The 27,923-nt window shown below is 40.5% G+C and overlaps 1 protein-coding gene across 1 annotated transcript in view; it reads left to right on the forward strand.

Moving 5' to 3' along the window:
* Positions 1 to 1,233: 1,233 nt before the first annotated feature.
* ZNF804B (zinc finger protein 804B) overlaps positions 1,234 to 27,923 on the forward strand; it is a 66,850-nt gene continuing 40,160 nt past the window's right edge. The window contains exons 1-3 of the mRNA XM_014952948.1: positions 1,234 to 1,255; positions 2,549 to 2,686; positions 3,205 to 3,389. Coding sequence (XP_014808434.1) covers positions 1,234 to 1,255; positions 2,549 to 2,686; positions 3,205 to 3,389 — 345 coding nt within the window. The remainder of the gene's footprint in view (positions 1,256 to 2,548; positions 2,687 to 3,204; positions 3,390 to 27,923) is intronic.

Here is a 27,923-nt window from a genome sequence, read left to right on the forward strand (position 1 = left end):
CCTCGTCCTGTCACTACAGGCCTTTCTAAACAGGTTCTCCCCAGCCTTCCTGTAGGCCCCTTCAGGTACTGGAAGGCTGCTATTAGGTCTCCCCGGAGCCTCCTCTTCTCCAGGCTGAACAACCCCAGCTCCCTCAGCCTGTCCTCGTAGCAGAGGTGCTCCATCCCCCTGATCATCCTTGTGGCCCTCCTCTGGACCCTCTCCATCAGGTCCATGTCCTTCTTATATTGAGGGCTCCAGACCTGCACACAATACTCCAGGTGAGGTCTCACCAGAGCAGAGCAAAGTGGCAGAATCCCCTCTCTGGACCTGCTGGCAACGCAGCTTTTGATGCAGCCCAGGATGGGATTGGCCTTCTGGGCTGCAGCTGCCCACTGCCTGCTCATGTCCAGCTTCTCCTCCACCAGCACCCCCAAGTCCCTTTCCTCAGGGCTGCTTTCCAATCCCTCACCCCCTAGTTTGTATTGGTGGCGAGGATTGTTCCGGCCCAGGTGCAGAACCTTGCATTTGCTCTTGTTGAACCTCATGAGGTTCACCTGGGCCCACCTCTCCAGCCTGTCCAGGTCAGACATGCACGTAATAGATATACCTTTGTAGGGATTCGTGCTACACTGTAATAGAGAAAGGTCTGCAGTGATGCAGATACTGAATATCTGGTCTGGAGCAGTAAATTGCCATGACAATATGTGCATGTGTATCTGTGTGTGTCTCTGTATGTATATGTAAATTTGCAGATAGCCACCCTTTCCTGCCACTCAATATGCAAAGTGTAGATTCAGGAAAGGGCATAAAAATGCTGTAGAGTCCTTGTCAACTCAGTGCATTTCTCTTGACAGAAAAGCCTGATCAGTGCTGAGAACGAGGAGTGTATTCTGCATGTGGGGTTTAGGGCTGATGCCATGGGGAATTAGGAGATTATCTTTAGTGTTTGCATTACAGTACCATCTGGGACTACCAGGCTTCGAGCTGGAGCCTTCTGTGGCAAGTAACATGCAAACAGCCGGAAGGTATCTGCCCTGGATTTGATATAATTTAGATTAAAATACAAAGGACAGCAGATGGATATAGACAGAAAGAGGCTGGGAGCAAAGAAGGAGGGGAGGGTGTGGAGGAACAGTGAGACAATATTCACATTATTAACATTTTGTTACAGCGAAGGAGAGGCTTTCCAAGCAAAGTGAAGGAGAGTGACCTCATGACTTGCTGAATATTCATAAGTAACTGTCCCCCAACATGTCGAGGGGAGATCCTGAAAGTAAGTGTAAAGGTATTTTAAAATGCAAGCAACTAAGAGATAGGCATTGATGGTGTCAGATTGTGGGTTTAAAGCAAGGAAGAATGAGACCTCCTGAGAGATAATAGGTAACACGAACATAAGCTGTGTTGAGCTTTGAAAGTAACAACAGATTTTCCATGAGGTTCATTCAATTAGACAGAGATTATGCTAGTCAACACTCAACCAAATATGTTTCTTGCCACATAATTATAAATAAAATTATTTCTTGTCTTCAAATTACAAAAATCTTCAATAATTTTTTTTTTTTGTAATAGCTAATATGCAACAGGAATGGAATTATAAATCCCCAAAATTTTTAAAGCAATTCAGTTTTTTGATGACTTGTACAGTCAACAGCTACCATGCTCTGAAACTTGTTTTGAAGATATAGTTACATAATTGCAGGATACTTACCTGGGCACACTCCAATAGCTTCATTACAAAACAAGAGTCAAAACAGTAAAACCGTTTCAAAACTTATTGAATACCTGTTCTAGCCTTCAGGGGTCCTTTTTTCGAAAGCCTGACCATCTGAGAATCCATTTGCTGACCTTGAATTTGAAGTTGTTCCATCACTGCTAGATTTTGTGCCATTAACCAGTTATATCCTCAAGAACATCCTGCAACACAAGTGACACAAGGTATTTCAAAGCTGTTAGATAAGGGGATCCAAGGCATTAAAAGCTTGGGGCTAAATTTTTAAACCATGCCTCTCCTATGTGCTTGGACCATTTTGACATACACAGTTATGCACATCCAAAAAAGGGAATACACTAAAGACCCTTCAGAAAATTATAACATTAATTATAAAATTATAGCATTGCTCCTGGGGAGGCAGGGGTGAGCTTCTGATCTCAGTTCTGCAAGTAAAGCAGTAGATAGAACATAGAATATCTAATATAGAATAAAATACAAAGAATTAGCTGCTCCTGCAGAAAAATTAGTCTGATTAATAAAACTGAAATGTCAAGTTATTTAAGATTAATACACGTTTATCTTTCCCTGGCATTATCAACACTAGTTCAAACAGTGAAAGCACTGGAATTTGTTTTAGGTAGTATTTGCCCTTACTTTAAACTGAAAAGGAAATTAAATTAATATTGTGTTGTGGAGTGCAGTTATCTTTTACAGGTGAGCAAGGAGGGAAGGCTTTGGATCTCATGGGGGACTTCAATCACCCTAATATCTGCTGGGAAGGATACACAGCCAGGCGTGTAGAGTCTGGGAGGTTCCTCCAGTGTATTGATTATAACTTCCTGACTTGGGTGTTAGAGGAGCCAATAAGGATAGGTGTACTACTGGACCTAGTTCTCACAAACAAAGAGGGACTGGTGGAGGACATTAAGGCTGGGAGTAGCCTTGGCTGTAGTGACCATGAAAAGGTGGAGTTCAGAATCATGGGTAGTACACGTAAAACAACAAGTAGGATTGTAACTGTGGACTTCAGGAGGGCTAACTCTGACCTCTTCGAGAAACTGCTTGGAGAAATCCCATGGGTTTCAACTCTGGAAGGCAGGGGGGCTCAAGAGAGCTGGTTGATATTCAAATACCTCTTTCTCCAAACTCAGGATCGGTGCATCCCTAAGAGCAAAAAATAAGGCAAGGGAAGCAGGAGACCTGCATGGTTGAGCAGGGAACTTCTGAAAAAGCTCAAGTGGAAGAAGGAAGTTTACAGTGCATGGAAGAAAGGGTTGACCACTTGGAAAGATTACAAGAATGCTGTTAGAGTATGCAGGGGTGAAACGGGAAAAGCCAAGGTCTCTTAAAACTGGCAAGGGATATCAAGGTCAACAGGAAGAGTTTCTTCAAGTATATCAGAAGCAAAATGAAAACCAGAGAACATGTGGGCCCATTTTTGAATGAGACAGGTGCCATGGTGACAGAGGATGCAGAGAAGGTAGAGTTGCTGAATGCCTTCTTTGCTTCAGTCTTTTATGATCAGCCCAGCCCTCAGGAGTCCCAGACTTCGGAGGTAACAGACACAGTCTGGATGAAGGAAGACTTGCCCTTGGTTGAGGAAGATCGAGTTAGAGATCAGTTAAGTAAGCTGGATATTCGCAAGTCCATGGGTCCTGATGGGACTCACCTGCGAGTGCTGAGGAAGCTGGCAGAAGTCATTGCTGAGCCACTCTCCATCATCTTTGAAATGTCCTGGAGAACAGGCAAGGTGCCTGAGTACTGGAGGAAAGCCAATGTCACTCCAGTCTTCAAAAAGGGGCAAGAAGGAGGACCTGGGAAACTACAGGCCAGTCAGCCTCGCCTCCATGCCTGGAAAGATGATGGAACAGCTCGTTCTGGCCGTCATCTCAAAGCATATGGAGGAAAAGAAAGCTATCAGAAGTAGTCAGTACAGATTCACCAAGGGGAAATCATGTCTGACTAACCTGATACCCTTCTACGATGGCATGACCAGTGATGGATATTGTCTACCCTGACTTCAGCAAGGCTTTTGACACTATCTCCCACGGCATCCTCATAGATAAGTTTAAGAAGTGTGGGTTAGATGAATGGACAGTGAAGGTGGATTGAAAACTGGCTGAAAGACAGAGCTCAGAGGGTCATGATTAGTGACACAGGGTCTAGTTGGAGGTCCATAACAAGTGGTGTTGCCCAGGAGTCAGTACTGGGTCCAATCCTGTTCAATATTTTTATCAATGATTTGGATGGAGGGATAGAGTGCACCCTCAGCAAGTTTGCTGATGATACAAAACTGAGAGGGGTGGCTGACACACCAGAAGACTGTGCCACCATCCAGCAAGACCTGGACAGGCTGGAGAGCTGGGCAGAGAGGAACCTGATGAATTTCAACAAAGGCAAGTGTAGGGTGCTGCACCTGGGGAGGAATAACCCCCTGCACCAGGACAGGGAGAGGGTGACCTGCTGGAGAGCAGCTCTGAGGAGAAAGACCTGGGAGTCGTGGTGGACAACAGGATGCCCATGAGCCAGCAATGGGCCCTTATAGCCAAGAATTCCAATGGCATCCTGGGGTGCATCAAAAAGGGTGTAGCATGTCCATCTTGAAGAACTTGCTGGACATCACTTGATGAAGCTAGCTCAGGTTTCATCACCACTATGTTATCCTGAAAAACACTTATTGAATAATGTTAGTGCTATGAAACAATTAACACTGTACAGCTCAGAACTGAGTATTCTCACTAAGGGTTAAATTTCCTTGAGGCACACATTGAATTTCTCCATTCTCTGGCATCACCACCAAGTACATCCAGGTCCTTGGGTAAAAACAGTCCCATGAATGTGTTTGCTTTTGCCTGAAGTAGGAAAAACCCAAACCATTTTCCTCAACATATTCTTTTCATGCACCACAGGGACTTTATCCCCTTCTACATTATGTAAAAGGTCTGATTGAGCAAGACCAGCTCTATTGATGGATCCCCTGGTGTTAACTAACCAGGTAGCTTGTGCTAAAAGCTTGTCCCGATTTTTGAAGGTTCCACCCCCCACTGCTTTCAGGGCGGTTTTCAATAGTCCATTGTATCACTCAGTTTTCCCAGAAGCTGGTACATGATAGGGAAAATGATATACCCACTCAATGCCATGTTCTTTTGCTCAAGTACTTGTAAGATTGTTTTTGAAACGAGTCCATTGTCTGAATCAATTCTTTCTGGAGTACCATGTCACCACAAGACTTGATTTTCAAGGACCAGGATGGTATTCCGGGCAGTGGCATGGGGTATGGCATAGGCTTCCAACCATCCAGTGCTCGCTTCCACGATGGTAAGCACATAGCGCTTACCCTGGCGCGTTTGAGGGAGCGTGATGTAGTCTATTTGCCAAGCCTCTCTGTACTTATATTTCAGCCATTGTCCCCCATGCCACAAAGGTTTTAACGTTTTAACTTGCTTGATTTCAGCACAGGTTTCACAATCACTGAATTTTCACTGAATTTCACTGAATTTCTAGAGTTGGAAGGGACCATAGAGATCATCTAGTCCAACTCCCCTGCTGAAGCAGGATTGCCCAGAGCTAGAGCATGTTACTCAGGAGCATCCAGGCGGGTCTTGAAAATCTCCAAAGAAGGGGACTCCACACCCTCCCTGGGCAGCCTGTCCCAGGGCTCTGCCACCCTCACCGTGAAGAAGTTTCTCCTCATATTTGAGTGGAACCTCTTATGTTCCAACTTGTGCCCGTTGCCCCTCGTCCTCTCGGTGGGAACCGCTGAAAAGAGTCTGGCTCCCTCCTCCTTCAACCCTCCCTTGAGATACTTGTAGGCGTTGATAAGGTCTCCCCTCAGCCTTCTCTTCTCCAGACTAAAGAGTCCCAGCTCTCTCAGTCTCTCCTCATAAGGGAGATGCTCCAATCCTTGAATCATCTTTGTAGCCCTACGCTGGACTCTTTCCAGTAGTTCCCTGTCCCTCTTGAACTGGGGAGCCCAGAACTGGATACAGTACTCCAGTTGTGGCCTCACCAGTGCAGAGTAGAGGGGGATAACCTGCGCAGTAGTGTCCATGGTTAAATCCACCCCTCGGTCATGGGCCCATTTGTATATTGCAAATGTATGTTACTTCCTTGATGACCTGAAGTATCAAGGGCCCACCAAGCTAAAAATAGTTCACCTTTATGTTCCCAGTCTAGATCTGTCTGGAAAACCTTAACAGCCTGCTCCATTTGCTTATTGTTTTGATGTTCTTCAGTGGCTCAACTCATGGGTACGTGGGCATCTACATGATGTACCTTTATGACTAGTTTTCCTAGCTGGTCAGCAATATCAGCTGGTCAGCCACAATTCAGCAGCCCAGATGGGTTTACCTCTGAGCTGCCAGTTTTTCTGCTTCCACTGTTTTAAGCATCCCCACAGAGCATTTGCCACCATCCATGAGTCAGTGTGGAGATAGAGCATTGGCCACTTTTCTTGTTCAGCAATATCTAGGGCCAGCTGGATAGGTTTTACCTCTGCAATTTGACTCGTTTCACCCTCTCCTTCACTCACTTCTGCAACTCATCGTGTAGGACTTCACACAGCAGCTTTCCACTTCTGATATTTTCCTACAATATGACAAGATCCATCAGTGAACAGAACATACTGTTTTTCATTATCTGAGTTCATTATATGGTGGGGCCTCCTTGGCGTGTTACCACCTCCTCTGGTGGCTTTGTGAAGTCTGTCTTCAAGCCAGTTTGTGATCACTTCTATGATTCCTGGATGATTTGGGTTTCCTATTGCAGCTCGCTGTGTGATTAAGGCAACCCACTTACTCCAGGTACCATCGGTGGCATGATGAGTAGAAGCAACTTCACCCTTGAACATCCAACCCAGCACTGGCAATTGAGGTGCTAACAGGAGCTGTGCTTCAGTACCAGTTACCTCTGGAGTGGCTCTAACTCCTCCATGTGCTGCCAATATTTCTTCCTCACTTGGAGTATAGTTGGCTTCAGATCCCCTGTATCCCAGTCTCCAAAATCCTAGGGGTGAACCTCAAGTGTCCCTTGGTGCTTTCTGCCAGAGGCTCCAGGTAGGGCCATTGTCTCCGGCTGCAGTGTAGAGCACATTTTTAATGTCCTGCACTGTTCAGAGTGGTCCAAGTGTGACTGCTGTCTTGTTAAATTTGCTCGAAGGCTTGTTTTTGCTTAGGACCCCACGTAAACTCATTTTTCTTTTGAGTCACTTCATGGAGAGTTTTCATAATTTGACTACAACCTGGAATATACAGTCTCCAGAAACCCACAACGCCTAAGAAGGCTTGTGTTTCCTTTTTGTTAGTAGGCGGGGACATAGATGTTATTTTGTTAATCACAGCCATTGAGGTCTGTTGATGCCCATCTTGCCATTTAACTTGTAAGAACTGGATCTCTCGTGCAGGTCTCTTGATCTTACTTCTTTTTATAGCAAAACCTGCTTTCAAAAGAATCTTGATTATTTTCTCACCTTTCTTGAAAACTTCTTCTGATATACTACCCCACACCATGATATCATCAATCTACTACAGGTGTTCTGGAGCTCCAGCCTTCTCCAGTGCAGTCTGGATCAGTCCACAGCTGTGTTTCCACCCCCAGGGCAGTTGGTTCCAGGTGTACTGAACACCCCTCCAGGTGAAAGCAAACTTGGCTGCTAAAGCAATAGAGAAAAATGCATTAACAATGTCAGTTGTAGCGTACCATTTGACTGCCTTTGACTCCAGTTCATACTGGAGTTCTAGCATGTCTGACAGCAGCACTCAGCGCTCGTCAGGTCATGACAGGCTACTGTTAGCAGCCAGCCTCTGCCAGATTTTCACACTGGCCATACAGGACTGTTAAAAGGTGAACCAGTCTTGCTGATCACTCCTTGGGTCTTCAGCTGACAAATCAGGTTCTGGATGGGAATCAGGGAGTATGGGTCAGCATGATACTATTGCTGATGCACCCTGGCAGTAGCAAGTGGCACCTGCTGCTCTTTAACCTGAAAGGAGATCAAAGGAGATCTTCTTCCCCCTCTGCTCTGCCCTGGTGAGGCTGCATCTGGAGTACTGTGTCCAGTTCTGAGCTCCTCGGGTCAAGAAGGACAGGGAACTTCTGGAGAGGGTACGGCAAAGAGCTATGAAGATGATTAGTGGTCTAGAACAACTCTTATGAGGAAAGGCTGAGGGACTTGGGTCTTTGTAGTTGGGAGAAAAGAAGACTGAGGGAGGAACTTATCAATTCTTATAGTGTGAGTGTCAAGAGGATGGGGCTGGTCTTTTTCAGTGGTGCCCCATAACAGGACAATTAGGTAACGAGCACAAACTTGAACATAGGAAGTTCCATCTAAACATGAGGAGAAACTTCTTTACTTTGAGGGTGGCAGAGCCCTGGCAGAGGCTGCCCAGGGAGGGTGTGGAGTCTCCTTCTCTGGAGACATTCAAAACCTGTCTAGACACGTTCCTGTGCAACCTGCTCTGGGTGGACCTGCTTTGGCAGGGGGGTTGGACTAGATGATCTCCAGAGTTCCCTTCCAACTCATATCATTCTGTGATTCTGTGAAATAAGGAATTTAACAAGGGCAATGAAGACTAACGAAGGCAATGAAGACTTAGCTGTCTCTGGTGTGAAAAGAGTATGTGGCTTTAACTAGTTTTGCAATATCGGAGTTTCTGGGAAGAAGCAGATGAGGTCTATAGGCTTGCTGTTGATCAGAGTGCAGAATAAAATGTACCTTTTAAATACTTGGTGTAATTTGGTGTAGGATCACACGCGTGCAAAATTGCAATCAACTGAATCAGTCCTCTTAAGGGGTTTCCGCCTGCCAACACAGATGCAGCAATGGACATACTACAGCCCATCCAAACAGTCAAGCAATAATTATGTTTCAGGATGAGTCTGGTCCAACATTTATGCCTGTGATCTCTGTCCTGAGCATTCCTGTCACTGTGGTTTACAGCTGTTAGTGGAACCAATATTATTGAGCAGTGGATGCTTAGGGAGCTGCTACATACAAAGGTCATATTCAAGACCGGGTGCATTTCAAGATGAGGACACTGTACCTAGCAGCATGTTCAGATTTTCCCTCCTTAGCACTTTGGAGAGACTTTGTAGAGACTGTGGAGTCCAGGAGAGCGGCACAGGGAGCCCTCCTTGGTGCTCTGTTGTCATTTGGCTGTCGCAGTGCTATGGGGCTTGAGGATGCACTGGCAGGTGACTGTGTCTGTGGCTATTGAAGGACATACACAACGGCATGGAAAATCACTTCTCCTGTGAAGACAGGCTGAGAGAGCTGGGGTTGTTCAGCCTGGAGAAGAGAAGGCTCCAGGGAGACCTTATATCAGCCTTCCAGCACCTGAAGGGGCTACAGGAGAGATGGGGAGGGACTTTTTGTCAGGAAGTGGAGCAGTAGGACAAGGGGTAATGGTTTTAAACTGAAAGAGGGGAGATTTAGATGAGATACCAGAAAGAAATTCTTTGCTGTGAGGGTGGTGAGACACTGGAACAGGTTGCCCAGAGAAGCTGTGGCTGCCCCATCCCTGGAGGGGTTCAAGGCCAGGCTGGATGGGGCTTGGAGCAACCTGGTCTGGTGGGAGGTGTCCCTGCCCAGGGCAGGGGGGTTGGAACTCGATGATCTTTAAGGTCCCTTCCAACTCTAACCATTCTGTGATTCTATGATTATTTAACATTTACTTATTCTTTTATCTTGTGTTTATAGGTTTGATGTTAAATCTCTAGAGATAAAGGGAAGTTATGAAATACAGGTTAAATAACAGAAGACTATAATAGAATAACATCTCATACGTTTTACTTCATTAAAAATATTGTAGTTCAAAATATTGAACTACACAATAACAAATGCTGACATAATCAGTTTGATAATATAGTCATATAGATCAATGTCTTTACTTGCCACTTAGTATTTGTTGATTTGACCCCATTGACTTCACAGGCAGTTCTTAACATTCATCTAGTTATAAATAAACCCCCACCATAGCAAAACTATACACTTCTGCATTCTTTGTAATACATATTATAGAAACTTGCTGGGGGGGAGAAGGGATTGATAGGGCAGCAGAAAAAAAATGGTTTCTATGGCAAAGTTTTTTTCCCTGCTTGTAGACACTTAGACAAGATTTGGCTTTGAAGTAATAGCAGGTATAAGACTTACCTAGACCTATTTTGTTTGTGATGTTGGATACAACAGAGGCACTGGAATGGGGAATTATTGAACTGGTGTAAACAAAAAGATTCAAAGAGCCACTGTGACCATATCATCACTAGGTCTGCAGCTTCAGCCATTTCTGACCACAGCTACATGCCTTGTATCTTTTATTTGACTGGAAAGCAGGGTTTTAACTTCTGCTGTTTTGCCTTTGTAGTTACACAGCAGTAGCACCACACAGTGTTGTCCAGTGTTTTAACATGTAGGAACTTCCACTGTGCCATTTTGATTTTTATCAATGTGTTCAAGGTGCACCTAGAAGCAGAGTAGGGGTGCCTCTGAAGCAGACTGTGAACTGATGTTTATCAATGAGCATTTTCTCTGGTATTGGCTCAGGCCTGAGGTTCCTAACATCTCAAAAAACTCTGACAAACTATAAATGTATTACACACATATATAATAGCAGTAGAGCGTCATGGTGAAGCTTGACATTTTCTTAGACGCTGGAGAAGAACACTGAAATGGGGCTCACTTTCTGCAGCCCACAAAATCTGGGGGACACAGACATGTTAGAAGCATGACAACAGCACTATGAGTGTGTGTGCTCACCCACCTTTAGTTTTTCTTAGGGATGTATTTGGAACTGGTTTCTCTGGTACACCAGCAACAGCTGCATGGAGCACTGGTGTTTAGGTCACATTTTAGCTTTGGAAATGATTGTCTTCTTCTTAATGCCCTCATGCATGGTCATTCATCTAGGTTCAGACTTGTGCATTGTGAGTTTGGTGAGCATTGTGGAACAGACAGGATAAAATATGATTTGGCATTGTGTTTTTTTGAAGGCAAATAATGCAACTCAGAAAAAAATATACAGTTACTAAATGCTGGAAGTTTTGCAAACTTTGTTGGCTCAAAACCAGACAATTTAATCTGCATGACATAAATAATTCAGTGACTCTATGTGTTCAAGCATTTTCAGTATTTTCTAAGGTTGTAGAGGAGCAAAGAATAGTATTCAGTATATATTATCATGTATTTTATGCTAAACACAACAGAGATGGTCTGATATACAGCATGGGCAGTCCTACTTTGATAAACATAGCACAGAAGTCTTTGGTTTATTGATCCTGACTCTTCATTAGTTCCTATCTCATCTGTCTTCTTTCTCAGCTTCATAAGCAGTGATGCAGATAAAGACACATAGCTGGAAACATTCATAGCAACTCAGTCCAAATCCCACACAACAGAAAAGCTATTGCCAATCTTTTTTTTTTTTTTTCTTCTGAAATAAGATCATTTTTAATTGTAACCTTTGGATCAAGCTGATCTTCATATAATTGTGCAATAGAAAATACAAACCTACCAATACAGGAATCTTGTACCAGCAAGATCAGTGAATCTTTCCCTCCATCTAACCTCCAGTCAGCATAATGTTCAATTCAGTGATGTAAGAGAGATAGTGAACACACTGGCAGCAGCCTGGATGAATTCTCCTTTTTTCTTTCATGTATGTTTTTACAATTGAATCTACTGTACTGGATTTGTGAACCAGAAAATAGAACAGGTTTTTCACAGAGCTCTCCCAAGCTGCATGCCAGTTTTGCAATCTGCTGTTGAAAATATGGCTGAATTTACAGAAATTTATCTCAGTTCAAGAGAGCTGTGCTAAGTATTAATTTGAGAGAACTGTGAAGTATTAAGAAGTATAAAATATAGGGTATCAGGTAAGGAAGTGTTTTAGAGAAACATCTGAAGAAGAACTGCCCCAGTCAAAATATAGTGGCAGAATATTCCTGTCTTGAGTGAAAAATTAAACCTCATGAGAAAGGCAGAAAAACTCCTGCTTGAAAGTGCCAGGATCACAAAGGATTAAAATAAAAAGCATTCAGAAGTTTAATGAAATGACTGAGTCAGTAACAGTCATTTCTTTGGTCCTTCTGGAAGAATTCCTTTTTTAAATTAGATTATTTGTATTCTCTCCAGATTCAGGAATTGTCTGGCTACTTTATCATTCAATTATATTACATTTCCTAAGCTTAATTTTTTCCCCAGGATGTGGTATTTACTTACCATTTTTGTCCCCAGTAGAACTTTTTACATTGAAATTTTGTTCTTCCCTCTTGGTATTCATTTGTGGTGTTTTACATAATTGTTCTAACGTTTTATGAATCCTTATATGTAGTACTTCTATGGCTACTAGAAATGAGTCTTAGGCCCAGAAAATTAGCACAGCAAATGAATAATTGTAAAAGCTTGCTAGAAATGTATTTGCCATAGATCACAGAAAGGTTCAAACAAAAGGTTTATCAGTGTTTAATGCCTTTTGGGGAACCAACTTTGCGAATGCTGAAGCCAGTGTTACCTCATAGGTTACAAGCTTGAATTCTTAATTTATGTCTCTGTGGAAGCCATGGGACAAAGACATCTTCAGCTTCTCTGACTTCTTTTGTCTCTGTGGAACACAATGTTTGCTTTTTGTCAGAAATTCTAGGAAGAAGCTACTTTTATTCAGATTGCAGCCATAAAGTTAAAGAGCACTAGAGATAACATGTCTAGTATTGAACTCTATGGTATGAATGGGACCCTTATTTTCTTAACATTTTGCGTTTTCATTCTCCTGTATTTGAGTTGGCCATCACTGTGTATGAATAAAGATAAGCCCTTTTGGAATTTATTTGAACAACATATTTAATGCTATCTGAGTGAGAAGAGAATTTTTTAAAACAACATTTTTTTTCCTTACTATTATAAAATAAAATTTGCTAAGGTCTCTTTTAGCAGTCTAACAGTCAAGGTGGCTAAGACTTCAGCTGTCCATGTTGGCTTCCTAAAGAGTAATGCACATGAAACTGATTTTATCTGGGCTATTGTACACAGGAACTGAATATTGCCTACCGAAAGTGTAATCACTATTTTCATTTCTGCTATGCTTGCAAGTATTTGTAGGGGAAAATGTCAGGTATGCTGTGTGATTATGTAACACCCATTGAACTCTGTCATCGCCCAAACAGTCCAACAGACCTTTATAAAATATCCACAAAAACTATAATTTGTTAAATGTCCATCCTCTTCTTTTAAAAAAATACCTTGTGGATACAGTGTAGCTAATTTATCCTTACAAAGAAAAAATTCTGAAGAATCTCTTTCTAATGCTATTTACTGTGATAACACTGTCATACTTTTAGCCGGATTGACCAATCAGAATGACAGATTGCCCCTCTCTCCCCCCTCTCCAAAGAGAGGAGGGGAAAAGATAAAGATTAGAAAAAAACCTGAACTACTTAATGAAAATATTAATAAATAATAAAATAAATATTAATAATAATTAAAAAAAATAATAAAAAGTATACTATATATACAAAACCATATCAAGCTCCTAGAACGACCATCACATCACCAGCAGGCACAAGGAAAAATCCCAGACTGGACTCAGCAATGGCCAGGAGCTGTAATAAAAAGTATACTATATATACAAAACCATATCAAGCTCCTAGAACGACCATCACATCACCAGCAAATAATAAAAAGCATACTGTATATACAAAACCATATCGAGCTCCTAGAACGACCATCACATCACCAGCAGGCACAAGGAAAAATCCCAGACTGGACTCAGCAATGGACAGGAGCTGGATTCCAGACCTGGAGTCAGGAATGCTCAGACCAGGATCAAAGGCAGACAAACAGACAGGGTCCTCCTCGGACGTTGGCCATTGAAGGAAGAGAGTTGACCCTTGGATCCCTCAGCTTTTATACTGAGCGTGATGCAGATGGGATGGAATACCCTGTTGTTCTGTTTTGGGACACCTCTCCCATCTGCTCCTCCCTACGGGTGTGACCCCTCTGTGCTTTTCTGCTTTCGACCCTCCAAAGGGGCAAATAACAAAGTTAGCTAATAGTAATAGTAATTAAGTAGCAGCAAGAGCCTCTCTGCACACCATTCCTTGGTATAATCAGGTCTTATCACCCTGTGAGTGAACAGTTTCTGAACAATATGCAGTTCATTTCAGAGTTTAGTTTGTTACAAGAGGCCCAGCTAAAAAGTAAAATTACTTCTCCCATCTGCTCCTCCCTACGGGTGTGACCCCTCTGTGCTTTTCTGCTTTCGACCCTCCAAAGGGGCAAATAACAAAGTTAGCTAATAGTAATAGTAATTAAGTAGCAGCAAGAGCCTCTCTGCACACCATTCCTTGGTATAATCAGGTATTATCACCCTGTGAGAGAACAGTTTCTGAACAATATGCAGTTAATTTCAGAGTTTAGTTTGTTACAAGAGGCCCAGCTAAAAAGTAAAATTATTGAACTGGTTCTGTTTCACCTCAAACCAGGACAAGCACATTACAAAACCCTACTCCCCCTGTATTAACAGTAAGAATTCTGAATTTTATTGCTTTATGGTGAAAAAAAACTTGCAGAAGCAGGTTTTCACATTATTTGAACAGTGATAGAGGTCACACTGGTCACTCTCCTTTTAATCTATTATAAAAGAGAATTACATGTGGTGGACCAGCTGCAGAATAAGCATCGTCCGTCACTCATTGTTTGGTTGACAGTTCCATCATCCACAGGGAGAAGAGCTGTCAAGGGACATCCTGCCTGTGAACAAATGCTTGGTTTCTACTGATGCTGGAAAATTCAAAGTAATAAATGACCTGAAAATTAGGATTTTAAAAAAAATTTTTTTTTTCTCTTTTCAGTTGATACTCAGTAAAGTTAACAGGTCAGTTCCACAAAAAGCATTTACTAATATGCTCCACTATGGATAGAAATTTCTCCAACCTAACCCAGAACAGGTTTTGAAGCTATTAAACCTGGGGGGTAAAAAAAAATAAATGTCTCCAAATTCATGTCCTAATCTGACAAGGTTGACCTCCTTCTTTTTTCGGCTGTAAGTGTCAGCAGAAAACATTTGAAAAGGTTTCGGTTTTTCTCTTAGCTGTAATCACTTGATCACCATTCCAAGATTAGACTTATCTCCGTTCTGAAACATCTAAGTTTAGGTGTCTAGACACGGGCTATTGACAGGATTCACTTGCCTGAACTTCCTCACCAAGTGACATTTACAGTGCCCAAGGATATTCCACCTGCTTCCCAGGTGCCTCTTCTAGAAAGGTGTGAGTCTTAAGTGGAGTCCAGTGCATCAGGCAGCCCTGTGTAGGCTTGATAACTCTCAAAATCCTGCACTGATCCTCTGACCAGAAAAGGCAATTTAGTCTAGAGAACAGCTCATGTTGCTCTGAAGTAGACCCCAAGCGCAGGTTTGGCTGGACCTTCTCTCCCAGGTCACTTGCCCAGCTGACAAGGCGTTAGATGCAGTTGCCCTTGTCAGCATCTGGGGTAAAAGTGGCCGAATGGGTGGGAAATAGGTTCTAAAGCAGACTGATGCTCTTGCAGAGCAGTGCTAAATTTCACTGGATGTCCATGGGCAGCAGAATCAAAGCCCAGCACTCCACTGACTGTAATAGGACAGCCTAGACAGCACACATTTAGACACCTGTCCTTAAGGGTTTTAGTTGTGAAAAGAATACCTTTCTAAATGCCTGCACTAATGACTACACAGGTTTGTGTTCAGTATCTTATTAAAGTAATCTTCTTTTCCTTAGCTGCATGTAAGGCTTTGGCAGTCCATGGGAGTGATCATCCTTACGGTGCCTTCTGCCTCACTGCTCTTAGGAAAACTTTTCTTGGAGCTGGTAATGAGAACACCCTCCAGGATAATCGAAAGCACAGTGTGAAAGCGCTCTGTGGGTACCGAAGGTCAGCATCTGTTTTCTAGCTTTTTTTTGCCCTGGTATTGAATCTGTAGTTGGATCTTTTTGTGCCTAAACTGAGCAAGTTAATGGAACTTTGCAAGCTTACTACTGTGCACTGTGACTCTACAGCCTGATAATGTACTGTAGTATCCTTCTCGGTGGCCTCAGATAAATCTGAGGATACAATTCAAAGCCGATGATACCATTTTATCAGTATATCTTTTTATAAATAGATAGGCGATGTTATAGCTATATTAATTCTATGCAATAGCACCTGTCCCTGGTGTGTATAGCACAGCATCGTTTACATCAGAACTCACCCTGTGCAAAACTATGACTAGTGAAAGTCTACTCCTATAACTAGGGTAAAATTAGTGCTATACCAGCAATCAAAAGACTACTATGGCACTCCCCCAAGTAAGAAAGCATTGCAGGGATGTATAGGAAACTTAAAAAAACCCCAACAAATTCTCTTTTGCTATAGGTTAATGCTGTATATAGTTTACATAGCATATTTAATGTATACTAATTGTGTATACTGTAAAGCAAACTAAGTGGACAGAAAGCATAATTTGGCTAATGAGGATTCTGTCTCTAAATGATTCTTCATCTTGAATCACTTCAAAATCCACCTGGCAGTATTAATTTCCTGGCTGCTTCCAAGCCAGATTGCCGGCTTTCAGCTGCAGGCAAGTGCCTGCCCATAATAAGCCAAAGTGTGCTTCTCCGTACAGACATCCTGTGCTGGGGAGATTAAACCCCAGAGGAAAATCTTTCTAACAGTTCTAAAAACACTATCTCTCTTCTTATTCTTCTCTGCTAAAAGAAATTACTAATATTTGCCCTATGTAAAGACTCCAATAGCATTGCTATTGGGAACTCAGCTGCTCTGAGACTGAAAATCCAGACAATAAACCCAATAAAAAAGCACAGAGGAGCAAAAAAAGAGGGCATTATTCTAGTACACTTCAGGTACATGAGCGTGCAACTGTCATGCCATTACAGGGAGATGGACAAGATGACCTAGACTATTATGTGTTTTCTTCTCCATCAGAAATTGTTATGGTCCTATAATTAGATCGAACAAAGTCATACTTTCTTCAGCCTGCAAGTGGTGCCAAGTGTTATCAGTACGGAAAGGCAGGACATTTAAACCACTCAGGCAGGTGAAGTCACCGTCACTGATATTATTTTCCTGAGTGCTGATAACGGCTGTTCAGCTAATCCAGTTCATAGAATGCTTTGTTATATTGTAATGATATTTGCACCCCTGGAAGACAGCCACATGCTATTAAAATGATGCTTGATAATGTTTCTGTACCAGTTCTGCTTCAATTGACCTGACTGAAGTGTTATCAGAATGTTCAGTTTATAGAACCTAAGCTATATTTGGTGTCTCCTTGATGGAAAAGAAAAAGCAGTCCCTAAACATAGTCACCTTAATGCATAAGTTACAGATGACACTTTTCCCAAATGTAAGAGGGAGAAATTTCATTTCAGGGGCTCACTTTCTTTTCACTGCTATTTTAAAGCTCCGGGTTACTAATGCTCCGACCTGTATTTCTGCACAGAGCAACCCTCGTGTTTGACCCCATCTCCTTGGTGGCAGGCTGAATGCAGGCTAATGGGTAGGCTACAGAGTGAATTTGTAGTAATATAACTCAGAAAATTACTGTTCCCATTTTTAACGTAAACCCATCAAACCCAGAAAGATAAAGAGAAGCCTCACAACCCAGCTGTTGACCAAGGAAGTGCTGTGTAATACAGTATGCTGATAAATGACTTACTGATTTGTAGCAAAACCTCTTGCTATACTGAGTTCAGGGTGAATCAGGGCCAAATTTGGTAGACTACCTGACAGGGCAAGTTGCAAAAAGATCTTAGTCTGCTATGACTACCATGTAGCCAGGCCCTATCTGCATTAACAAATAATTCAGTATAGTAGGAGTGGATCCATGAGTTGGAACATTTGGCTTCGAGACACCTACATTGGCCTTGTTCAGAGATTTTTCTTTGGACAATATTTAGGCCACTCACTTGAAGCAGTTGTCCCCACCACTCATGGCTTGAAGTTGTCTGCAGGATAAGCCATTAGTATGGAGCTTTATGTTTCTATTCGTGGTTGGAGCATACCTGGCACGTACCCAGGGTAGGACTTCTCCTGGAGTTTCCCTTGAGAGCAAGCCAGCTGCACGCACCGAAGCTGCTCCATGGACCAAACCAACGTGCAGGAAGTGGAGAAGGATTTTAGGTTTGCTTCAAAAGCTTGCTACTGCTTTGATCCAAACTAGTAATGCAGAGACAGCCACACTCTCTGAAGAACCCTGCTTGAGGCTTGTTTTTTATTTCTAGCATAAGTAAAGAAAAAAATATAAACAAAACACATCTCCTCAAAATTAGCTATTTTAAGTTTCTCGTCTCTGAGCTGAAATTAATTTCTTTTTGCCTTAACATTCTCGAGTCTCTTGCATGAGGTGTCCTGGCTGAAATGAATTGACTGAAGACACTGTTACAACAGAGCAATAATTACACTGCACTTAAACACCAGATTCCAGAATCTGATAGGATCATGTCAGCAGCTTTTGGGGTCCTAAGGTCCAATCAAGACAAATCAAGAGAGGAGAAGACACAAATCTTATTTCAATGAAAGCAAGATGAACACAAAGGGGGTCCACTGCTGTGCATGAGAATGCCAACTCAGATCTCCCATCTGCTTGTTTTGCTACAGCTTGCAAACAAAGGGAAAAATAGGCTTAAATTCTACTCAAAACTGTGGCACAATCAGACAACATGCAGCCCTTGCCCTTCTTCCATTAACTTTGAAAACCTTCTTCATAATCTGCACACTGACACTCACTGTAAATGGAATTCATCCCAGTGCGAAGCGCTACTCAAGCTCCTAATTTTTCCCCAAGGGAATGCAGAGAACCATCAGCAGGTTTTCTATGCAGGGTTGAGTTTCATTCAGCATTAGATGCCAGTGTCACATCATTACATTTCTGGGCAACACAACCAATTATCAAATGCAAGATCTGAGGAGAAATGAGGTGGCTGCAGAACATGTCTTGGTGAGCAATTAGTGTAAAAAAAAAAGATTTTCTTGTTCGATATATGATGAATTTGTGGGCAGGAGTATAATTTCTGAATAAAGTAACATAAGAAACAGACTTGGTTTGTGCCTGTTGTATGAATATCTCATTTGTTTTGTCACTTTAGTTTTCCATTATTTTATTGTGTCCTTACTCCTTTTTTGTTTATGGGAAATATAAGCATGACATTAATTTCATTATCCTATTCTGCATGCAAGCGTGTATTACATTTGCATATGAAGAAGTGGTAAGGAGAAGAAAATTCAGTAAGAGGGTTTATTATGCATGCATAACCAAGCAAGTGCTTGTTTTAGAACAGTACATCGTGAACAATCGAGATATGGATTGCCAAGGCTTAAGTATGAGTTTTATGGATAGAAATTTTTAAAAAGTAACTACTATAGAAATTACTTCAGTTCATTGACCTCTGCATGTTTTATTTGAGTAGCACCACAAATTGTGATATTCATTATTAAACGGAGTTAAAATCTGAAACAAAGAAACAAGGGACAAATGTGGGTATTATTAAAACATGTAACTTGTCATAAACTCTCATTATTGTAAATAGTCTCCTCTTTTATGACATCTTAGATAAAATGAAGAAAACTGCAAAAAGATGCTTTTCAGCACTAAACATAGAAGCAAAAATCTTGACAACAAGAATTTTATTCATTCAAACTAATCTAAATTACTTGTTCCAGTAAAATCTGCACTTTGCTGCAAATTCCAAGATATTAATACCATGCATGAAATGATGGAACCATAGGTTTACTTGGACTGATTAATGAAAATGCAGCTCATTAGGAGAGCCAAGTTGGTAGCAGAGATAGTAGGAATACTATTTCTCCTTACGGCATAGTATAATGTTGAAACATTATTTAGAATTAGTGATAGCAACTTCTGTTTCTTGTAAAGTCACTTCTATACTTGAGCTCTGTTTTTAGTGCAAAATGCAGTAAGTGACACAGGACTATATGAAGGATACTAATGTAGAAATTAATTATAAACATTGTAATAGAGAAACCTGTATGTGTAATGAAATATTGTGACTTGAAATATCAGTAGTCGTTTCACACAATATATTTCTATGTTATTTTACAGTTATATTATATATAATAATATCATATAATAATTGTAAATATTTACAATATAGTAAACAAAATACTGTTAATATTATATTTATTGATATTGTATTATATTAGCATTAGCATTAACTTGATACTATATGTAGCATTCTTTTTTATTATAGTACTGTCCTAATTTTGTAATAATATAATGTATGTAATAAGTATAATATATTAGATGGAACTATAATATAGTTTCATAGACTGAAGCATGTATATAAACATGCTGGGCTTCTTTTCATCTAGGTAATTAGTATGAAATACTTATTTCATTCATCTTCCATGGTTATACTTTCTCCTTCCTCATTTTCTCCTGTGCATTGTCGCTTGTTCCTTTATTTTCCAACCGTCTTAATCTTCTTTGTCATATTTCTCTGTACTTTTTGGATATTTCTTGTAAGTTTCTCTACAGGTTCCAGTATGCAGCAAGATACATGCAAGTCCAATGCTGCAAAGTTGAGTATGGTGAGGCCAAAGTCCCAGCACTGCATTCAGTGCAAGAGTCAGGCTTCAGAATGATGTTTTGAATATTAAATATAAGCTTATGCAACCATATGGCAAGTTGAATTAGAGATGAAGGCAGAGATGACCATTTAAGTCACGGTTACATTTTTATTTTCCTTTATAAAACATATACAGCAATTCCAGCAAAACTTATCACAGTTGTTCTAACAGAACAAAATAGGTTATTTTGAATATATAAAAATGTCTTGAACTGAATTAATAACTGGAATTTACAATACAGAGGTCACTGAATATGGTTGAGTGTCTAGCATTTAAGAGCTATATTCCTCTCAAATGGGGAAAAAGAAAATTTGCAGGACAGCAGTAACTGCTAATATGAAGTTTGACTCTCACCTGGTCACCCCTCTCATGGTGCAAATGAAGCCCTGATTGTTTTTAAATCACTATAAACTTGCTTCCTGAAGGGTCTAGTCATAGCCCTAATGAATCGAGTCAGAACTTCTGCTTTAGTACTTTCATACAGCACAGTACCTGGATTAAAAAGGGAGGAGGATATTGCTAAACACAGATAACGAGATCTGACGAAAATACAGCTATTGATAACGGCGTGAGCCAGCTCAGAAGAATCCCGCTTCACAGTAACACGTCCAATCTGTAATGGGCAATTTTCCCTTGGGTTTTTCTGACAGTATATTGACAGTGTAACAGAAAGCTGCTCAGGGATGACAATTAGACCAAAATCATTGGTGATGGAAATGTACCAGAATCAGTTGCTTTCAAAAAAAAAATGTAAGCAATGACGTGTCGATGGGATGTATACAGAATAATGAGGTTTAGAGAGGCAGTGGAAATTTTGTGCAGAAGGTAAACAAGTAACAACGCCGTACAAAATAACACTTCTAAAGCTATTATATTACTTGCTATGTAAGGCTCTTTTTTTTTCTTGCCCATCCATATTAATTCCTTGTTAAACTTCATTCATACTGTAAGTACCAACTCAGTCTGACTTATCCAATAGTTTAGAAATTACATTCATATTGATTACAGGCATATACACGATGTTACACAAAACACTGAGCGTGCACCCCAGACTCTCTCATGCTGTGGCCATTCAGTGAAGTCTCAATGTCCGAGAGGACTATGCTGCTGCTAGAATCATAGAATCATAGAATATCAGGATTGGAAGGGATCCGTAAGGATCATTGAGTCTAATTCCCTGCTCCGCGCACAACTGCCCAAATATAAACCATACGACTAAGAGCATTGTCCAGATGATAATTACAATTCATTTGCTTCTGCATTCACATATACAGCTAGGTAACCAAGTATTATTCTAGTGAAGCCAGTGGCAAGCCAGTGAGATTATGAACAGGTTTTTTGTCTGTTGCATTTTACTCAAGAACAGGAAGTTTACGAGGTAGGTTTTAAATACTGGGAGGAAATGTCTCATCATCAATTCATTGAGTCATCTATTTTAATTAGATGAAGAGTTAGGGAGCTCACACACTTGCATTTGTATTCATTAAGGAAATGCACCATCAAATCTGTTATCTAATATGATTGTGCTTGGTTTTATAATGCAGGTGGTTGTGCTAGCAGATCTATAATCAGAGTTATGAAGTACTTCTGTTCACTTACGTAGCATTAAAATCCTTAAACATTCAATGCAGAATCACTGTTCAAAAATAAAGAAGAATCAAGCAAGCCTATAATGAATATAAATTCAATCGGTTTTTGAGAAGACTCACTCTTAAGAAATGTGACACAGTAAGGCATGAAATTTAATGATGGTACTCTGGGGGTTTAGAACTCCCCATTTGTATTTATAATAGCCATGGTGAAGCCAGAAATATTCTTTCAAGTTGAGAGACACCACCCCAGCTCGTTTTTTCTGAAATCAAGAACCTCTAATGTTGCTCTATGTTTAGTAAATTCATGGGATTAATTGACACTCCAGGAGATCTTGTGAAACAGCATCAAGTTGTAATCAACTGCTTGAGTTGTTGTCTCAGGAAGCCTCAGGTCTCTGTGGCAGCACTAGAAGTGCTCGTTAAGTCTGTGTAAAGTATTCCCAACCAAGTACTTGTGACAGAATCATCTCTACGTTATACAGTTTATTAATTTGAGGGGAGATGAGGATGGATCATCTTGTATTTGTTCAACAAAGTATCTATTTATGATCTTTCGTGCCCCAAACACTGATGTATTTAATTTAAATTGCATGTTGTATTCCACGATGCTATTCCTAATACCAACAATCATATATGGTGAATTCAAGAGCACAATAGGTGATTGCTATCTATCAGGAACCATATTAGTCTATTACTCAAAAATATCACAGCAGTTTGATTCTAAACAGGTATTCTTTTCCTTTTGCACATCTTGGGTTTTTTTCAAATTTGCCTCTGCAAGAATATGCTCACCTTCCCTTTTAATAATTTTGATGTCAGGAAATCCCCCTGGATCTAAATTTTATCTTCTGTTTGTTTTGTTTTTCCACCTATTATGTTTGTTATAGCTAGGTCTTATGCTCCCCAGAGAATGAGTAGCAAAACTTTTATTGACTCCAACAATGCTGGACTGTGCTAGGCCCTGAATTGGACATGGAGGTAGATGTGTCTCTGGCTTGTTGTTACTCAGTTTCTGGGGAGGGACCTCACCAAGAGGTGAGGACTGGGTGGAGCATTTTAGGCAAACGTCTTTCAATAGCTCTTCATGCTCTTTTTCCATATGTCCTCACCCTGAGCGAGGGAACAGCAAGAGAAGTTGGAAAGTGGCACTAAAGTGTCCCAACCAGTCATGACCATAGGGGTTTCTCCACACTCTCACAAGGGCCAGGAATTTGCACCAATGATATATTCTGACTAAAATTTCCTCCTTTTCTATGAATAAGTAATCAAACACATTGCAGACTTCCAGCTGACAAATTAACATCATCACTGACTATACTGTCTGGTAAACACAGAAACTGGCAGGTAGGACCACAATTCTGTCTCTGCCATGGGTTCTAAGTTGAAGGAAAAGGGGGAACCAAAAAAAGCAAATTAGGAGGGTAGTGAACAAAGCTACAAAATCATGCAAGGTCAGCTGTAAGTCCAATAAGATACCATGGGCTGAAAAGATTCCACTGCATGGCCTGGGAGCTAATGTACACTGGACATGGACAGTGTGAAAAAAACCAGTTGGTGCTTGAGTCCCATTCACCTACAGCAGTGCTCAGCATTGCTACTGAACCATCACTCCTTGTGTGTCTCCACTCACTTCACTAGTGCATTCACTCCTCCCTCCTGAGGAGATCTCCTCATACTGAGAATAAAAACTATCACTTTATGTGGAAGTCTCTCCGAGAGAATGGTTGGAACTCAAGATGTGATGCAAGAATGCGGATATTGCACGGAGTTTTGGAATTAGTTAATGTTAATTCAATTTTAAGTCTGGAGGTGCTGGACAGAGACTGAATTAATGCCTTCATTCAATAATTGTTTTCTATAGTCAACAATCAAGTATTCATGTTAATTCTCTAGATAGGTCAGTAACCACTGTCTTTTTCTTGTGGATTTATTCCTAACTCATCACACAATAGTAATTTTGGAAAGTAGTTATTTCACTTCAGGTACAGGTGATACCCCTGGTCAATTATTCCTGCATGATGGCTTTTGAGCATGGCACGACAGAGACTTTTACTTTGGAAATTGCTATAATTGTGCCATTACTCTGCAAGTTGAGTGTTCAGTGGTATTTAGAAATTAAATTACTTTTAATTGCCAAGTGTGCTGCAGGGTGTGCTTCAAGGCATAAGAATTGTCTAAAAAAGATCTAGAAAAATTATTTCTTTCTTCCACCCTTCTACCCTGCCTTCTGTCCTTCCTTTGTTCCACCCTCTGTTCCACCCTTCCTTTTACCTTCCCTTCCTTCCTCTTTTCCTCTCTCTCTTCCTCCCATGCATTTTTTTTTTCAATCAGACTGCAAATATTATACTTTCATTTGGCAGATGAATGAAAGAAATTGTTTTGCTTTGGCTCAGATCAGTACAATTGTAGCATGTATAACACTGCAGACTTAATAAAAAAAGTACACAGAATTTTGCAACTCACATGAATGCATTTGGGGAGGCACAGATTAAAAGGTGTGTGTGTGTAAATAACCTTCCTTTTTCTATTTGGACTTTAAGGAACAATTTGGAATTCTTTCCTTTTCACTTGGATAACCTCAAGTGCTGAGGAAAGCCAAAGCTTTCATAAATCAATGTTTTGAGCTTCTGTGAAAAAAAAAATATGAAAAAAACAGAAGGGATACATGAAAATCTAATGTATCGAAATGCCTTGGGTTCTGGTTAAAAATGTCACCAAATGCTACACAATACAATGATGAGGCAGTATGTGGAACTTTATGTGGAACTTTATGTGGAAGTTTTAGGAGAAAGTGGACAGTACAGATGTAATTCAAATGTATGATTAATGCTTTCCCTGTAAGACATTTTTTCTGAAATAGATTGCAAATATACATAATATAAGAAAATAAATTGACCTATCTGGATTTACTAAAAGTTTATTAATATTTTATCATAAAAATAACAATTATTCTCTGTTGCTATAAGCAATTATATTAGACATTATATTGCATCTTTTATGATATTATAGTCTATATGAACTGGCTTTAATATTATGATATCTACAAAGAAAGAGTCAAACAATATTAAAAGTGAGAGGATGTAAATATTTAACGCTATTGGTATTAAAAACTATACAAAGCTATCTGATACGATTAGCCTGTATTTTCTGAAAAAAGGTACTTAATAAAAAAAAGGTTCTAACGGCCATGGATGAGTTGTGTGATAACTATTCCTGTGCTCATAACAAATGCTGCATTTTCCTACATAGTTACAGCCTGATTAATATCATTATTGAATAGTGCTTTTAATTAACTCAAATATGAAACACTACATGTAAGTTAAATTCAGTTGTACTCTACAGAAGAAGATTTAAGGGCAAAATGTACAAAGATCTTAAATTATGTCAAGTAGGTTTCATTTGAAAAGAGGTGTCAGACAAAGGAATACAACATCACACAATCTATTAAATGCAGTGCTGGAACATGCATTGTACTCTAAAAATTGCAATTGGAAAAAAGAACGGTAAGAGATAAATGGAGGACTAACTTCAGATTAATTGATAACACCTCACTCATCAGAAAAGAGGTGAAAGAAATGATCACTTGAGAAGAGATAAAGTAATATGAAATAGTGAACAAATTGAAAGAATTGACTTTAAATGGAAGGCAGACAATAATGTCACAATCAGATTCACTGAAGGACTCACATCTGTGCAGAGAAGCAGGACTACAAGGAAAAAGTGGGCGATATTTTTTTCTTCTTCTGTGTAACAGGAACAGTCCCTCTGCCCGACTTAGAAAGAAAACGTTTCTATTCTACCTATGTTTTAAGGTAGTCATATTGAAATATAATTTCACTGAAGCCTTAGTAGGGAGTCTAGATTTATAGCAGTCACACCAGTCATGATATATGCAGAGTAGCTGGAAAAATTCTGAGATCCTCTACGATATTCTATCTTTTGAGTCTTACCCATGAGTCTCTTAGAATTTGCTTTTAAATGCCTAGAATATAATCCTAACAGTAATAAAACCACATTCATTTCCACCGTTATCCCAGAAATCCTTTCAGCCTCTTACAACCCTGCCACAACCCTGACAGTTCTGACACCCTTTGTGTTCTCTTTGTCCTTGAGACACATCCATTCATCTCTCAGGGGCTGTTGCTCTAGTTACAGAATGACAACAATTTCTATTCATTTTTCTTTAATGGCAGAGTTCGTATTTGGAAATTGTTATTTAATTACTTCTTACCTAGAAAAGTCTTTCAAAATAATAAATCAAATGCTAATCATAGCACTAATATAGGCCATAGGCTAACAAAGAAGCTCAGAGATAAAAATCAGGCAGCACCTCATACCATTAAGCAGATTTAATATAACTGTAGATTTTCCTAAATCTTAAAATCAAATTTATTTTTCTGTTAGCATATCCAACCAAACCACATCATATATTCCTCTTTCTAAATGTATCATGCTCCATCTTAGAATTACATCCCCTGCTTCACTGTTCCACTGATGACGAGAAGCCTTCTGGATTCCTGCCTAAATATGGTCTTTACGCTTGAGTTTATTTCCCTATCTCTTTTGAAAATTCTACATTTGCTGGATTCAAATACTTATATTTTTTATATCTGTATCTCACTGGCTGCTTAATATGTGGGAGCAGATAGTTCATCATATTCTGTTTCAACTGGGGGTTGTCCTGACCCAGGTGCAGGAGCTTGCACTTGGCCTTGTTGAACCTCATGAGGTTCACATGGGCCCACTTAAGCTTGTCCAGGTCCCTCTGGACGTCACCCTGTCCCTAAGGCGTGACCGCTGCACCACTCAGTGTTACACACAAACTGGCTGTGGTGGCACTCAATCCCACTGTCTATGTCACTGACAAAGGCATTGAAGAGTATCTGGTCCCAATACAGATTCCCGAGGGACCCCACTTGTCACTGATCTCCACTTTATCCTTTCACTTTCTGAAATTGGTAATTTATCTTTCTTTTCTACTTACATTATTGACATTCTAGTTCTAATACCCTTTTTGAGCTGGTTACCCTAGAACACTTTTTCTGCACTGTATGTCATTTCGGGCAGTTTTGTTCACTTAAATAAATTAGATTTTGCTAGTTACTTTCTTGAAGCTCTTAAATTTATGCCTTTGCAATTAAAAATGATCCAAACTCTCAAATCCACTTTATTATATATATTTTTTAAAAATAAACTGAACATAAAATTTTGTACATAACTGTCAGTTAGCTACCTAATTACCTTTGCCGGTCAACTCTTATCACATTTTCAGAAAATCATACAATCATAGAAAGGTTAGAGTTGGAAGGGACCTTAGAGATCATTGAGTTCCAATCTCCCTACCCTGGGCAGGGACACCTCCACTAGACCAGGTTGCTCAAAGCCCTATTCAGCCTGGCCTTGAACACTTCCAGGGATGGGGTGTCCACAACTTCTCTGGACAACCTGTTCCAGTGTCTCACCACCCACAGAGTAAAGAATTTCTTCCTAATATCTAGTCTTAATCTCCCATCTTTCATTTTAAAGCCATTCATCCCCATCTTGTTGCTCCACTCCCTGATCAAGAGTCCCTCCTCATTAGGGACTGTAGGCTCTCTGTAGGTACTGGAAGGCTGCTACAAGGTTTTCCCAGAGCCTTCTCTTCTCCAGGCTGAACAACCCCAGCTCTCTCAGCCTGTGCTCATAGGAGAGGTGCTCATTAGGGTCTGTAGGCTCTCTTTAGGTACTGGAAGGCTGCTATAAGGTTTTCCCAGAGCCTTCTCTTCTCCAGGCTGAACAACCCCAGCTCTCTCAGCCTGTGCTCATAGGAGAGGTGCTCCAGCCCTCTGATCATTTTTGTGGCCATCCGCTGGACCCATTCCAACTGGTCCACATCATTCTTTTGCTGAGGACTCCAAAGCTGGATGCAGTATGGTCCACATAATGCTTTTGCTGAGAACTCCAAAGGTGGATGCAGTACTCAGGGTGGGGTCTCACCAGAGCTGAGTAGAGGGCCAGAACCACCTTCTTCAACCTGCACACTTTT

The sequence above is a fragment of the Calidris pugnax genome, unplaced genomic scaffold, assembly GCF_001431845.1.
Source record: "Calidris pugnax isolate Ruff unplaced genomic scaffold, ASM143184v1 scaffold181, whole genome shotgun sequence".
Lineage (NCBI taxonomy): Eukaryota > Metazoa > Chordata > Aves > Charadriiformes > Scolopacidae > Calidris > Calidris pugnax.